Source organism: Tauraco erythrolophus, chromosome 22, assembly GCF_009769465.1.
Source record: "Tauraco erythrolophus isolate bTauEry1 chromosome 22, bTauEry1.pri, whole genome shotgun sequence".
Classification (NCBI taxonomy): Eukaryota; Metazoa; Chordata; class Aves; order Musophagiformes; family Musophagidae; genus Tauraco; species Tauraco erythrolophus.
The window spans coordinates 6,280,175-6,296,246 of NC_141486.1; the positions used below are offsets into that span (position 1 = coordinate 6,280,175).

The 16,072-nt window shown below is 44.3% G+C and overlaps 1 protein-coding gene across 2 annotated transcripts in view; it reads left to right on the forward strand.

Annotated features, from left to right (window-relative positions):
- Window positions 1–14,441, forward strand: part of NUP188 (nucleoporin 188) — a 30,711-nt gene extending 16,270 nt beyond the window's left edge. For both annotated transcript variants that reach the window (XM_086624970.1, XM_086624969.1), the window contains exons 24-44: window positions 109–242; window positions 656–762; window positions 1,561–1,767; window positions 2,415–2,584; window positions 2,923–2,992; window positions 3,660–3,727; window positions 4,356–4,551; window positions 5,078–5,155; window positions 5,512–5,597; window positions 6,006–6,151; window positions 7,326–7,507; window positions 7,898–8,098; window positions 8,773–8,865; window positions 9,082–9,240; window positions 10,026–10,163; window positions 10,571–10,645; window positions 11,372–11,581; window positions 12,410–12,541; window positions 12,680–12,750; window positions 13,208–13,337; window positions 13,576–14,441. In XM_086624970.1, the coding sequence (XP_086481096.1) occupies window positions 109–242; window positions 656–762; window positions 1,561–1,767; window positions 2,415–2,584; window positions 2,923–2,992; window positions 3,660–3,727; window positions 4,356–4,551; window positions 5,078–5,155; window positions 5,512–5,597; window positions 6,006–6,151; window positions 7,326–7,507; window positions 7,898–8,098; window positions 8,773–8,865; window positions 9,082–9,240; window positions 10,026–10,163; window positions 10,571–10,645; window positions 11,372–11,581; window positions 12,410–12,541; window positions 12,680–12,750; window positions 13,208–13,337; window positions 13,576–13,746 (2,824 nt within the window). In that variant the 3' untranslated portion in view covers window positions 13,747–14,441. The remainder of the gene's footprint in view (window positions 1–108; window positions 243–655; window positions 763–1,560; window positions 1,768–2,414; window positions 2,585–2,922; window positions 2,993–3,659; window positions 3,728–4,355; window positions 4,552–5,077; window positions 5,156–5,511; window positions 5,598–6,005; window positions 6,152–7,325; window positions 7,508–7,897; window positions 8,099–8,772; window positions 8,866–9,081; window positions 9,241–10,025; window positions 10,164–10,570; window positions 10,646–11,371; window positions 11,582–12,409; window positions 12,542–12,679; window positions 12,751–13,207; window positions 13,338–13,575) is intronic.
- The last annotated feature ends 1,631 nt before the right edge of the window (window positions 14,442–16,072 follow it).

Below are 16,072 nucleotides of genomic sequence, written 5' to 3' on the forward strand. Positions count from 1 at the left end.
AGAACCCCTGATTGACAGAGTATAGAGTTTCCCCTTTGAATGTTGTGCAAATAATAACTGTCAGTTGCCAACACAGTCATGTATTTTCATTTCTTTTTGGAAACACAGTGATGAGTCACAAGGCCAAGGTCACCTGCTGATCAAAACAGTTAAGCTGGCGTTCTCGGTTACCAATAACGTCATCCGGTTGAAACCCCCCTCTAGTGTGGTGTCTCCGTTGGAACAGGCACTTACTCAGCATGGTACGTATTTCTCCATGGGCACAGCCTGGGCAGGTATGCTTTTTTGTTATTTACAAATAGTCAGTGTGTGTCTCATTGCAAACAGCAGTTCAGATTTCGAGGTTCCAAAAAGTGGTTTCTAGTGATGGCAGAAGGCCTGTTCTCCCTGCTCTAAGGCATTCTTCTCCTCTGGGACAGTCTCTAAAGTATTAAGCAAACGTGGCTCTTTGCTGCTTTGTAATGAGATGAGTGTAGCTCTATAGTAAATCGGAATATAGTAAATCAGCTGCCATTAGTATCTCTGGCTGGGCCCATGCCTTGTTCTTTTGGAAGACTAACTTAGTGCTCACCTTCTGCTATGGAAATCAGTATTTGGTAAATAGTTACATCTTGTTCTAGTTTCTTCTCTTTGATTTTAATTGTATTCTCTCCAGGTGCTCATGGAAACAATCTTATAGCGGTCTTGGCCAAATATATCTACCACAAGTATGACCCTGCACTTCCCCGCCTGGCCATCCAGTTGCTCAAACGACTGGCTACGGTAAGATGAGACTCCCACAAGTGCTGCTGTGCTTCTCCCCTTGCGACTGGTTGCACCACCGAAATTCTTTCAAGATTGTTTTTTCAGGCTTTTTAGTGTCAGGGAGCTTAATGCAAGTCGGTTGAAGGCAGTGTGGGCTGAAAGCTGTAAGGTAGAGCACACTGGAAGTCAGAGGGCCCTTAGCTTAACGTAATCCTTTCCAGAAGTCACTCAGTCACTGAGAGGCTTCACATGAGTGGGGTGTTTTCTGCCAAGTATTTGCACCTCCAGTTGATCTCTTTCCATTTTTTTTGAGCAACTTTCTCCACTTACATTCCTACATACAATTCCTACACCACCTCACCTGGAACTTTAACGTGCTACCGAGAAGAGGATCCTATTTAAGTGTTTATCAGGAGCTTTCAGCTTTGCCTTTTAGACTTACTCTTTTTGGCTACTAAACTTCTGAGAATGTGTTTGCAGTTTTATTAAAGCATATAAATCCAGCTCTGGGTTTATTTATTTCAAGAAGCAGTATTCCAAAACTGTTTTTTCTCTTTGCCTTTTCCAGTTTTGTCATAACCCTTGAGAAATAGGTGAGAGAGAGAGCAGAATTGCCAAAGAGGAAAATTTGGATCGTTTTGCAAGTTTCTTCCTACTTAATGACAACTTACTTTTGAGTTCCCTCACATATGTTTGTAGATTCACTATAAAATATTTTGGAGTTTCAATTTGAAATGCAAATCACCTTTTGTACAGAGAAGAAGCATTCTATAGAGTTTGGATATTCTTGCTTCTGATGTTCCTTTCCTTTTGCAGGTTGCTCCCATGTCTGTTTATGCCTGCCTTGGCAGTGATGCTGCTGCCATCCGTGATGCCTTCCTCATCCGCCTGCAGAGCAAGATTGAGGACATGCGTATTAAGGTCATGATACTGGAATTCCTCACAGTTGCGGTGGAGACACAACCTGGGCTCATTGAGCTGTTCCTGAACTTGGAATTGAAGGATGGCAGTGAGGGGTCAAAGGTACAATAACATATATTTGCCCAAGGACTCACTAGTCTTTTATTGTCGCGTACGTAGCAGTCTTACGGCACTAGGCTCTAAAACGTGATCGTTCTTACCTGTAACCTGGTGTGCCTCCTGGAAAGACAATGCCAGCTTGTGCTTGCCATTAGTGGATGTGCCACTGTCCCGCTTTCACTTTTCCCTGTAGCCAAAGAGAAACTTTTCACAGTGTTTCAAGGCAGATACTGAGTTAAGGTAAGAACATCTACTGGGTCAGACCAGAGATGTCTGTCGCCCTCTCTCTTGACTCTGAGAGTGGCCAGCCACTGAGAAAGCTGAAGATTGAGGTACAATGGACAATATCAGTTTTCCAGAATTCGTTCTTTGCAGTTCAAAGTCTTCTTGGGTTGGGACTTTTTGAAAGCACTTGGTCTTACTAAGTCTTAGCGTAACTCATTTTTTGTTCACCTAAAAATATTTTTATTCTCTCCTGTGTTATGACTACATTCCTTGTAGTCTTACACAAAATATATGATGGCATCATGTACTCAAGATTTATTTGTCTGTGTATTGTTGAAGTGGAATCAAGCACATTCTGCTTTAATAGGTGCCTACGTAGTGGTTGTGTTGTGATGTAACCTCTCTTTTGTTTCCTTTTGCTTTAGAAATTCAGCTTAGGGGAGTGGAGTTGCCTCCAAGTAGTCTTAGAGTTGATAGACTCCGAACAACAGGAGAGGTACTGGTGCCCTCCTCTCTTGCATCGTGCTGCCATTGCCTTCCTGCATGCTCTGTGGCAGGACCGTCGAGATAGTGCCATGCTAGTTCTGGGTACAAAGTGAGTTGTTGTTTTTCTACAATGCATTTACCTTCCTTTTTTCCAAAACACTTTTTCTTTGGCGCATTAGACTTTTCAGGAACATTTGCATCTTAGTCTTTGCGTGCCCTGGTAAGAGTGTCCGGTGTGTGGGCTTTGAACTTAGTCTCTCAGGAAAGAAGATAAGCCCATGTGTGCATGTTCAGAGCAAATATATTTAATTCTGTTTCTTTCATACAAAGCTATATAAGCTGGTGTTTACCAAAGCATATTTTCTGGGAAGTTTGAAATGGTCAAGATGCAGCTAGGCATGTGGCGTGGGGGAGATAACTCATTTTACTTCTTTGTATAATTTTTAGGCCAAAGTTTTGGGAAAATTTAACCAGTCCTCTCTTTGGGACCCTTCCTCCACCTTCCGAATCATCAGAGGTGAGTTGCATCCAAATAAAATGAAGGTAGTTGTGTGCTTATCAGAAAAGGTTTTTAAGGGATGTGTGTGGCTCTTCCCTCTGCTTGCAGTTTTCTCAGCGGGAGTATGATCAAGTGGTTTAAACACAGGCAGGAGATGAAGTGAAGCTTTCTGGCTTTGCAGGGACTGTACAGCCATGTACTGTCTTTTGAAATTCTCTACTCTTTATTCACATATGAAACAAGGCTAGATGTTACCTGGCATCTGTGGTAACACTCTTTGAAAAGTACGCTGTCTGTAGCTTATCCATACTGTCCCTTTTGTGCTGTTTGGCAAAATAAACTTTTTTTTTTTTTTTTTTTAAGCATAGCTCAGGCTGACTAATAGTATCACAGAGAAATTGATTAGATTCTTGTTATTATTCCTTTCTGTAGGAGTTTTCCCCTTCATTATGAAAGTCCCATGCTCTCACCCAGAGTGCTGCTTCGAACACAGCATTCTTTCCTTACTATCACTGGTCCATGGTCAAACGACACAGCTGTTGCTATCGTGGGAGAAACAAATCTCCTGCAAAACTAGAGTATCAGCCACCACAAGTGGATGTGTAGGGATAAATCAGAATTCCACTTACTCTGCGGAGCTAGGTGCTCAGATTTTGCTTTTTTTTGTGTGTGTGTGTCTTTATAGCTCAGTGTCTTGGATACCTGTGCCTTAATCATGAAAATCATCTGTTTGGAGATCTACTATGCTGTCAAGTGAGTCTCTGGTAGTCTTGCCTTAGTCCCTCTCCTTTTTAATTATTTAAACTGTGTGTGTTAAATCTTGATAGACCATGCACTCTTTGAGGGACAAAGTACATGTAATCCTGTGAAAACGAGGGAGAAACAGTATAAACGAATCACAAATGTGCATTTGAGATTCTTGCAATCACCAGTTGCAGAAAGTGATGTTACAGTGTTTCTGCAGCCTGTAGATGAGAATGTTAGTATTTTCCTTGTAGCCTGGAATGAGAATATACAGTATTTATTAAAACTAATTGTAAACTAAGCTAAGTACGCCTAGTATAGTGTTTGCTGAATAACATTTTAGTAGTTTTCTCCTCGTTTTGTTTTATTGAACATAACTGCCCTTTAATACATTGAAAAGTCAGGATTGACTAAAATCTATGTTTTTAAAAAAAATAATAAATCACAGATTTTCATCAGGGATCATGGTTTTTCCTTCACATTTGATGCAAAAAGTGGGATTCCCTGCACAGGTCTAATATGTGGAATAACCTTCACTTGCAAACTGTGTCCTTGGCTTTCCTACCTGAATCTCAGAAGAAGTGTATTTTCTGACCAAAGAATAAATGAAGATAACTTCTCCTCTTGATTTGGTCAGGGGCTCACTGTGTCAGTCCCTGAAAGACACGCTGAAGAATTTCTCCAACAAAAAGCGCTTCACCTATTGGTCAGAATATGTGAAGTTTCTGGCACATCACGTGGCAGAGACGGAGGGTGCCAGCTGTGCCTCCATGGCAGAATATGAAATACTGATCTCAGCCTGGCGGATGCTGCTGATCATCTCTGCTAGCCATGTAAGAGCTACCTCGTACTTCATCTTTCATCATAATCTGGAGTTAGCATTTTGAATAATATAATGTCAACTTCTCAGGGCCAGCTAAGCCATAATGAAGAATTCACTGATTTTTTTTCCCAATTTTCTTGCATGTATGCTTAGAACACAACTTGGCATGAGTATGGTGCTGGAGGTTAGAGTAGTGGGGTTTTGTTGTTTGATCAAAATAAGCTATTGTATGAGCAGAGGAGGGAGATAATAAATAAATTTAATAGCAATCCTAAGTAATTCTGTAATACAGAAGAGATTTTGCCAAGCCAAGTGAGGCAGGGATGCGATTAGTCATTTCCGACTCCCTGTCAACTGTTAATGTAGTACTTCAGTGATTTCTGTAAAACTGCATCAGTCAGCAGTTTTGGCTGAAATTTTTGAAAAAATTTGGCGAATTCTTAAAGTCACAAATTAAACCAGTAGACTGATGTTAGACTGCTAAGAAGGTGCATCTTTTGTTGCGTTAGATTGATCTCTGTCTTTGTGGATCTTAGGCGGATATAATGCATCTGACCGATTCTGCAGTTCATCAGCAGTTGTTTCTGGATGTGCTAAATGGGACCAAGGTTTTGGTAGGTGCTGCTTCTTGTCAGTTCTTTAATTTTCCAGTTGCTCATCTCCTTTGTACTATAAGGAGTTCTGTTTCCTCAGTTGCTTGCCATCATAGTTTTTTTTTAGATCCTGTGAAATTGGGCTAAAAGAAAGTCTCTCTCCCTGAGTTGAAGAATTTTTTAATAAATATTTTATATGTGTTGTTCTTGTCATCACCGGGTGACCTTGCAGAAGATCCTGGCTCTGGTTCCGTCGATGCTCGTAGCTGCTGAAGAGGAAATCTGATTATTTGGTGGTGGTGCGTGGGATGAGGATTTTTTTAAGTGTTCTTACATGTGACCGTTGCAACTGTAACTCTTGCAGTATTTCTTCTTAGCTTCTAGTTCCCACGTCAGAATCCTGTCTGCATCTGGGGTCTATGCTATGTACCCTTCTTCTGATCCTGCTCAAACAGTGGAAGAGGTAGGTATTTTGTTTGGATAATTATTAGCCACCACTAATCATGAAAACTTGGGAGGTTAATGTTTAACTCTTTTGCTCTAGGAGATTCCCTTAGTGATTTGGGGAAGAAACTGAAGCCTTATTATAGAGTTCTCTTTTGGGATGGCAAGTGTTTGTAGGTTGTTGCTGAAATCTCTTGCAGCAGTACATTTATGGTTTGGCTTCCTGCTTGCTGATGAGAAGTGTATCAAAAAAGTTTTTGTGATAGTCCTGCAGTCTCACTGTGCTGTGGAATGTCTTTAGTGAGATCCAGGTGACGACCTAAACTTTACTTGGAAGAACTGCTTTTATTTGTATGGATCATATAGCTTATACACATAGCTCAGTCAAGTACTCTCCTTTTTTTTTTTTTTTTTTTTTTTTTCTCAGTGAATTGGGTTCTGTGGATAAAATCATAAACTCCTTGATGCAGATTCTGGAGGGAATACTACAGACAGATAAGCAGACGATGGAGAAAAGCAAAGCCAAAGTGTTCTCAGCTCTTATCACCGTGCTGCAAATGAAGGCGATGAAAGGTGAGATGGTGTATGTACAGGTACCAAAGAGCAGGGCTGCCATGGCTCAGCACACCCTAACACTCTTGTGTTTCCAAGATAAAAATGCATATGGTGGTAGTAGTAGTTCAGGACGCTGAATATAGTCAGCATAGTACCTGTGGTACTTCTCTGCTTTTTTTCTTACTTGTTTTAGCTAGTTTTAGAAAGAGATGAGATTTATAATTCACGATATGTGTATGTCTTCCCTTCCCTTGTCATTCCCCAGCAATAACCTCTGTGTTTGATCAGTTTGATAAGGGACGATAAAGAGTTCCCATGTGGTTTTGAAAATAGCTCAGCAGGTGTGGGAGGGACACCCTAGTAACACCATCTCACAGAGTGACCATGGAGTGTAGGTTCTGACATGGATTTCTAGCTAGAGATAACAAAAGACCCAAACACCAGAAAGTCTCCCGAGGGTACATTTTGTTGCAAACCAGAGCAACTAGTCTGGTCATCACTCCTGTCACTTGTGGGGCATCTTACGTTGCGGTGGCACTTGAAGACCCTCAGTGGAATCAGGGCAGTATTTTTCTGTACAACACATACAAAGGCAACTGTGGTGTGGAGAGGTGTACCACCTTACCTTTCTCTGTGTTCATTGTCCCACTGCTTGGGCTCTGCAAGCCCAGTATTTTGGAAAATAAATAGAAAGTGGAGGATTGGATTGTTTTAAAATGTTTTTCTTTGCTGTTGAATTTGAGATTACAGTCTTATTGGTAAAAGGTGGTGCAATTTATTATAATGGTTTTGATAAGGATGTAGTATTTATATGGACTCACAGGACATAGACTGCACCCAATCTGCATGGGCCAGTACCAGCGGTCTGGAGAAATGAGTAGGAAGTGCTGTTGTGAGCAGTTACGGGATAACCTGTCTATAGTAGTGCTTGATCTGTGCCTTGAGATGTCTTGATATGACTTCTTGGTAAAACTACACAATTTGTTATCCAGATGACCATCTAATCCCTCATTATATCCTCCTAGACTTAATCATCTAACTTAGTTCCTCACATTCCGGTTTTTAGATTTTGAAATGAAAACAGAATAAATACTAAAGCCAAGATATGTGGCCCCATGATGTTACCAGCTAAACTGGAAACCTAAGTACAAGGATTGTGTGTTAACTGTTGTCTATTCTGTGTGTGTCCCAGTGAATGAGATCCCACAGTACTCCCAGCTGGTGTTGAGCGTGTGTGAAACACTCCAAGATGAGGTCATTGCGCTCTTTGATCAGACTCGACACACCCTGACCTCCGGAGATGCTGCAGATGACAGGGACAGCATGGAAACAGATGATGCCTCCCGACTTAAACACAAAGACCAGCGAGATGGGGTAAAGGACCTGTTCATCTGCTTTGCAGCCATGTTTCTTCTCTCTAGACGGAAGTTCCATGTATGTTTGGAACAACTTTCTCTTGCAGCCTGTTGCCTTCAAAAGAAGTTGTGGCATTTTCCATCTCAGAACTCCTCCATGTCTTTTTGGCATGCATCAGTCTGAGAAATTGGCTGTTGCTGCCTCTCATTCAGATCTTCCCTAAAAACATTTTCGACAATTGCTAATACAGCTGGGAAGTGTGCGGAGTACAGTGTGAGGGATACCAGGTGCCTTAATTTATGATTCTGAGAATGATTGAAGTTTTAGGTTGTGTTAGTAAATGCTTTCAAGATCTTCTTTGTATCCATGTCAGGTCTATACCACGTTCTCCTTCCCTTGTCGCTGCAGGTGTGTGTTCTGGGTCTGCATTTGGCTAAAGAGCTCTGTGAAGTTGATGAAGATGGAGACTACTGGCTACAGGTTACTAGGAAAGTCCCTGTGCTTCCTACTATCTTTGCTGCATTGGAGATCAGCCTGAGAGTTAAACAAAACCTTCACTTCACAGAGGCCTCATTACATTTGCTGCTGACCTTAGCAAGGACTCAACAGGTGAGAGGTGCAGAGAAATGAGAGCATAGAGCTATACGTTTTTAATAGGAACCACGTATCTCGTTATTCTGTCTGCGATGCAGTGGAACAATGATCTGTAGGTGAAGAGGTTTTTTAGAGGCTGGCAAGCTGTAGGTCCTGTATGTACATCTGTTTAGTTTGCCTTGCTGTTCTTGATAGTGGGATGTGTCGAATGGAAGAGCTGAGCCAGCCAGAGCAGACTTGTAATTTAGAGCAGGCACTTTCCCTGAATGTGTTCTCCAATGCAAATTTCCCCGCCCGAGTTAAAACAGCATTAAGTGTTGGAACCTGCTTTCTCCTTAGTTGGAATAAAACATTATTTGTCTATTACAAGTTGAACTTTCTGTGGGGCTTTAGGTGAAAACAAAGTTGTTCCAAAACCAGCCCTTTTCCAAGATTATGTATGTACCACACCTGGTCACAGCAAAATGGAATTTGTAGTACAGTTATGCAGCTTAGATTTTAGTGGAAGAACAGTATTGCTTTTCTTGATACTGGATTTTTAACAACATAAAAGAAGTGTGTGTAGATGAAAGTTCTCTAAAAGAGTGGTGACAGTGGAAAGCACAGAAATACCTAATCCAAAATAAGTCTCTGTAGTCTCAGAGAGGAGACATGCAGATTTTAACCATAGTTTGTTCTGTGACTTGCAGGGAGCAGCAGCAGTGGCTGGAGCTGGCGTCACGCAGAGTGTCTGCCTGCCCCTCTTGAGTGTGTACCAGCTCAGCACTAACGGAGCCATTCAGGTGGGTGCTGCTTCCTTTTGGGTGGGAATATGCCAGGAAAGCTTACCATGCCCTGTCTTGCTGGCTGTGGTTGGAGCAGGGCCCTTTTGGTCTGAGGAGGACAGCAGCCGCCCCTAGAGCCCAGAGACTTCCAAAATGGTGTGGAGGGTTTGTGGCGTGTGCCACACTGAGCAGTGGTGTAAATAAGTAATTTATTTTTGTATCTGATTTGTTCAGACATCTGCTTCGTCTCGAAAGTCTCTGGATGCCCCCTCTTGGCCTGGGGTCTATCGTCTCTCCATGTCACTGATGGAACGCCTTCTTAAAACACTCAGATACAACTTTCTGACAGAAGCACTGGACTTTGTCGGTGTCCATCAAGAGAGGATTCTTCAGGTATGTCACATACTTTCTCTGTGATGGTTTTGCTTGGCTTCCGTGTTGCAATAACAGTGGAAACATGTCAGTGCAGAAGCATTGAAAAGAGGCTCCTGCCTCAAAGATTTATAGTAGAAATAATTAAATAGTGAGAGGAGGAGGGTAGAATATACAAAGGATGTGGTCAGGCAGGGATGATTGTTTTGATGCTTGTTGAAGCTGGGCTGTCACCATCTGTTCATCCTGTTCACTCTTGGGGTTATAACTTTGCTACAGATGTTTAAAACGCTTACTCAACACAGTAGCAGAAGTCAGAGTTTGATGGGAACTCACTCTGGGGCTCGCTGCTCTGGAAGAAAATGAGAGCTGTTCTTGGAGGTGGCTTCAGCTCAGCCTTGCTCAGATAGTGAAAGTGCCGTGGTGAGGGTTCAGTCACTGTTCGGGTCAGCAAGCTCTCATGTCCCACAGTACTGAAATACTTGTACTGGCCGGATCGTGTCAGTGCGGATGTGCGGAACGGTCCTGTTTGTACACAGGTGCTGAATGACGGGTCTGTAAGTGTGCTCCCTAGACAAATAGCTGTCGTCTTGTAGGGCAGCACAGCTCGTGAAATGCACTGACCTCTGACTGAGAACGTAAAGTGCTCTGAGTCCGACCCACGTGCTGTGCCACTACATTCATGAATGCACCGTCTGTCCCTAAGGGCAGATCTTCTGCATCTTCAGCTTTTTCTTCCCGAGAAGGGAATGGGCTTTTTGTGATTTAACTGTAATCGCCCTGATTTACTTCGCTCTCCTTTCCAGTGCCTGAACGCAGTACGGACAGTACAGAGCTTGGCCTGTCTGGAAGAGGCCGACCACACTGTTGGCTTCATTCTTCAGCTCTCAAATTTCACAAAGGAGTGGCATTTCCACCTGCCACAGCTTATGAGGGACATGCAGGTAGGAATCAGGATACTGCTGTGGATAATACATTGCTTTAGAATACAGGGATTTGCATGTGTTAAGAGAAAATGGCACTATACCCCCTTTTTATTGCTGCTCTTTTAATAGGAGCTGTTGCTGAGGTCATTTAATTGTCTGTTCTGTCAGTACCTTGTCTGAATCGAGTGAGGAAAGGTAACTGTTGGGGAATGACAGATGGTAGCTTGGAAAAATAACTTGGGGAATTCAGTATCTTGCTCTCAGCGCCAGGTGACCCTGAGGAAATACTCTGAAATCAAGAGACAGCATTGGTCCTTTACGATCACCGTGTTCTGTTTGACTGGATTTTCTAGCTTCTGCCAACGGTAGTGAGTAGATGGATTTTGAACTTTTAAGAGATTTCTCCCTCACCTTATTTATTTCAGGTGAATCTGTGTTACCTGTGTCAGGCCTGTACCTCCCTCCTGCACAGCCGCAAAATGCTCCAGCACTACCTGCAGGTGAGGATGGGGACTGTAAGCCAAAATGTAAGTTAGGAGTGTTGCATGCCCGTGCTCCCTGTTAAAAGACAAATATTATTCGATATCCAGGCTCTTGGATATTGAGTTGATTGTCAGTAATCCTAGCAGTGATTATTGACAATCATCAATAGTTAGGATTTGCATTTCTCCACAGCAAAAAAGAACGTGCAAAGAGTACTCTGGACTCTAAAAACTCTGGACTGTGTAAAGCCAGTCCTAGAGAAACAGCAGCCTGTGTTTGAATGGTGCTGATACCATTTTATAGCTGCCCACACTGCAGCAAGAAAGCTGCATTGCTCTAGTACTTTGTAGTGCCATCAATTAAGCCACTGTTGACCTAGTGTCCTTGATCTGATTTAATTTGTTTAGTAGAGATAGCTCTTGTTCTTGGGGAATCCTTTGATTCATGAGGCGGGGACGATGCATTACTACTGGTGTGTTATTTCAGCATGGCTAAGGCTTGGTGTGTTGATTGGACATTCTTTTTCTGGAACGTGGAATCTGAATAGCCTCTGCAGCTGCCTCCCTGCAATGCAGTGCCTCCCCTGTTGCACACTACGTGTAGATTCTCATGCTTCTAGCAGATGACAGAATTTGAGTGCCTTATTTCCTCATTTTTTTTTGTTCATAGCATTTTTCTTTCCTGAAAGTAGTGCAAAATAATCATATCTGCATTCAAGACTTTATTTTTTCCTTTCTTCACAGACAAAAAATGGTGATTCCCTTCCATCAAGTGTTACTCCACGAGTGCAGCGTAATCCCCAAGCCTCATCCAAACATCCGAGCCCTGAGTCAGAGGCAGCAGAGCAGAAAGCACTGCTTACAGTGCAGTACAGCCTCTTGAAAATCCTCAGCAAATCTCTTGCTGCTCTGCGCCATTTCACCCCTGATGTCTGCCAGATCCTCCTTGATCAGGTAATGAAGAAATTTTTTGCATTGAGGATGGTGAGGCACTGGAACAGGTTGCCCAGTGAAGCTGTGGCTGCCCCATCCCTGGAAGTGTTCAAGGCCAGGTTGGTTGAGGCTTTGGGCAACCTGGTGTAGTAGAAGGTGTCCCCTACGTATGGCAGGGGGGTTGGAACTAGATGATCTTTGAGGTCCCTTCCAACCCAAACCAGTCTAAGATTCTAAGAAAGAGGAGAGGTGCTGCTCCCTGAAGGGGGGAGAGTTCCCAGCATTTCAAGTGATGTCCTGGGTTTATGCCATGAGGCACACTCTGTCCTGTGTGAGACAATGACCCCACCATACATCTGTCTGCTGTTCTGCTGTATCCTCAGTATGTCACTCTTCAGAAAAGACATCCTCTTGTTATCCTCCTGTGTTGGTGTGACCTAGTGGCTGGTCTCCATGTTCTGAAAAGGAAGGTTTAATCCTTGATTCTGGCAGTGTCCTGCTGCTAACTTTTGAATAGGTAACTTCCTTTTCCTATGCCTCTAGGTACATATGCTTGGGCTTTTGAAAACAATCTGGAAACAGGCATTACTTTAGGTTGCCACTTGGTGGCAAGCTGTACGGCTCGGGAGTTGGAGAAGGTTCATTCACGTGAGGAATAGTCTGACTGTGCAGTACTGTACAGACGCTTTCTACTGCTCCATCTGTATACCTGAGATTTGGGAAATTATCTCAGTGCTTCTAGTTCTTCATACAAAAAGTGTGATACAGGGACTAGGTATTCCTGTTACTCTGATAATAGCATACTCATGGCCTCAGGGGTCACTTGCTCCTCTTTCTGTTTCTCCGCAGTCACTGGACCTTGCTGAGTACAACGTGCTCTTCGTTTTGAGTTTCACCACACCAGCCTTTGATTCAGATGTCGCGCCTTCCTTTGGGACCCTCCTTGCCACAGTCAACGTGGCCCTTAACATGTTGGGAGAGGTACTAGCCATCTCTGTTTGGAGAGCACAGCATTTGCAGTGGCCTCAGAGCCCTCGTTCAACTGCTGCTTTGAAGAGTAGGAGCATTTCTTCTTTTGTATCTCCTGTTTCTAATGCCTGTCTTTTTTTTCCCTCCAAGCTGGATAAGAAGAAGGAACCTTTCCCTCAGGCTGCAGGGCTGAATACGCAAGAGGGAACAAAAACCCTGAAGTAAGTTTCTAGCTATTTGATTTAGCCATGGCCAAGGAGCAGAACCTAATGCTCCTCGATGAGAACTGATGTTTAGAGGCGTGTGTGTAGCTTGAGAGCTTCTCACTCTGAATCCAGGAAGTTCAGACAGCCCATCAGAAGCTCTCCAAAGCAAGCAGGGATTTTTTTGGGGAGGGTGTGTGAAGCCATGCCCTCCTAAGTCAACCACTTAGATGCAGTTCAAGAGTAGTTTGATGCTTATTTACCAGTACTTTTAAATCAGACTTCCCTGATGGCTCAGAGGGGTTTCTGCTCTGCAAACCGTAGCTTTTGGGTGCCACTGCTTGAGCAGAACGTGAACAGTAACAGTGTTCCCTCCTATGTACCCTGTGTGTGAAGTCTTTCTAAGAGCCTTTGACCTTGAAACTAGAGCGTGCTGACCTTTTTGACTCCTGCTGATGTGTGTTTCTTTGCACAGGTCTCTGCTCATGTTTACAATGGAAAACTGTTTCTACCTGCTCATCTCCCAGGCTGTTCGGTACTTGAGAGACCCAGCTGTGCATCCCCGTGATAAGCAGCGGATGAAACAGGAGCTCAGCTCTGAGCTGGTAAGCAGCTTGTACCATCCTTCCCTGCTCTTCACTGTAAATGTGCCATGTGGGAGAAGGTCGTTTGTCTTTGGCTGCCCAGTAGAGCCCATTCCCCAGCATCTCTGAACAGCCTTCGGCATCTTGGGATGCACGTACTGGTAACTGGTACCTGTTCCTGTGCCACCAGCTCCAGTTTGGGGAGGGAGAGGGGCATGTGTTTGAAAGTAGCTAACTTGTTCCATCCTTCTAATTTCAGAGTACGCTGCTCTCCAGCCTGTCTCGTTACTTCCGCCGCGGTGGTCCCTCTTCACCTGCCAGCGGAGTTCTTCCGTCTCCCCAAGGAAAGTCTGCCTCCAAGCTGGGTCCTGAGGGGCAGGAGCCTTTGTTTCAGCTCGTGCAGGCCTTTGTCCGGCACGTGCAGAGATAGATTCTACCCTGCCCCAGCCTCCCTTTTCAGGACTTGCAGCGGAACAATTCACATCCACCGCAGAAGGCATCACCTTTGGCAGAGCTCGTAACAAGGACTGGGAGAGGGAGGGCGGCCTGGCGTGGGCGGTGGTGTAAACCAAGCTGTAACATCAGCAGCCAGATCCCGTTGAACTCGTGCAACCCAGTAGCAGAGCGAATGTCAGGAGAGCCAAGAGCGGCTCTCCAGTGATCAGCCCACGTGCACAGCCTGCCCTCTGCATCTGCCAGAGCATCCTGGCTGGGTATAGTGCTGAACAGCCAAAACCTTTATTTTTATAGCTTGTACCTCAGCTGGGGACGCTGTGGCTGGAGGGAGAGGGGAGACAAACTTTCCGCTGGGCATTAGCTCTGCTCTTAACACAAGGTGCAAGCTGCCTCTCCTTCGCAGTCAGAGTCCGGTCAAGGCACAACCAAGGGATCAGCCAGCAATTCAGAGACCATCTTTCTACTGCTATTTTTGTACGGAATGGTTCAAGGCGAGATGGTGTATGTGTGCTCACGCCTTCCCCTCACCCTGCAGTCTGTGTGTTGTGTGTGTTTCTGAAGAGCAAGGCCTCACGCAATATTTTTAAGTCAAAATTCCATTGCTCCAGTCTTGCAGTTTTTTGTAACTGTGCCCTATTTATACTGATATTAAAACCTTTATAGACAGCAGCTGGGTTCATGGTTTTGCATTGGGCACAGCAGCCTGCAGCACCAGTTCTGCATCTTCTGTGTAGTAGTTCCGCTGCGTCCACCGGGCTGAAGTCCCAGCGAGCAGCAACGTGAGTTGTGGCTTGTGACAATCCAGGTACCGTTGGAAGCGATTATCATCAAAGGTTGATTCCCTTGGCTTTTCCACGCCCAATCCCGTTCTCTTAGTCTCGTACTGGGGAACTCATAGGAGGTTTTAGACAAGCATCACTATAAAATACTCCTCAGGAACCATTCTGCACACGATGGCATGGACCATGTGCAGGGATTGCTCTGTGCACAGGTCCAAGCTGCTGCTCTTGCCTGTTGCAGCAGCCGGGGAGGGCACAGGCTCTGGCTAGAAGACAGACACTGTCTACAGTGAAGTTGCTTTGTGCTGTTGCAGCTTTCCCAAGTAGATCAACAAACTAAGGTTCCAAGGCTCGATGTGTGACGGAGGCACTCGGAGAAGGTCAGTGACTATTGCTTGAAATAAAGCCTGAAACCCAGACAGACTTTTCTAAGGTAAGAAATCAAATTTCAATGTAGCCGTGAGCTAGTAACCTACCAATTCTTTCCTAAAGAGACACTTGATTGCTTTACCAGTCAACCCTTTTAATCTCAATGGTTTTAAGAGACTAAAGCAAGAAAATTAGATTATGTTTTTTGAGTTTGTTGGGTTTTTTTCCTTGTGCTTACAAGGATGGTGATATTCTAGCACACTTGTTTGATCTAGTTTTACTTGCCCTGGAGGCTTTGGAGAGATTTGAACTAGCTGGCTGGAGCAAAGTGGTCTTAAAGTAGCAGGCAGAGGGGCTTGATTACCTTCCAAAAGCTCAGGTGAGCTGCTCTGACAGCGAGGGAGGTGGTGTGACAGTCGCAAGCCTGAGTATCTAGGTGGGGTTACCTGTAACCATTAACACCACCTGCCACAGGGACTATGAGTGTGAACATGGAGAACTGAAGGTGAGGGACTGTGCAGAGAAGATAGTGAATTGGTGAGGGTAGCTCTGGGGAGTGGAAGTAAAGCCAGAATTCAGTACATCTAAGCAAGTTCAGTCCTGCTTAGGGCTGTTGTTTGATAGCTCTGGTAGGTATCTTTCCTTGTGTTACAGCTTTTGAAGTTAGATGCAGAGTGCTAATCGCTTTACTAGCATTCAAGAAGAATGGAGAGAATGAGAATTTAGGGGGAAGTAGTACATTACTTGGGCACTAGAGTGAGTTTATGGTGCTAGGCAGGAGTCCGTGGTGCCAGCTACCAAAGAACAGTGGATGCTGTTGGTTACCTCTGTGTTTTAGAGCTGTAGCTTCACTTCAGACAGCAGCATTTCACCCTGAGTTGTACCTTTACCTGCCCCTCAGCCACAAAGGGGCACGGAACAGCCTTCAGCCAAGGGTGGCTCACTGTGACATCTGCAAATAAGCAGCATGAGAGTGTAATCTTCCTGTAGAGAGCCAGTTAGGAGTAGCACTGGATTTTCCATGTGCTCTTTTCTAATGCAGAGGGAAAGGAGCACTCCTGCCAGGAACAGTTTGACTTGTGGCTGTTCTGAGGGAAGAGACACCATTTTCTGCATCATTAATTTGCTGCTGGTTTTGCTAAAGCTGTTCTT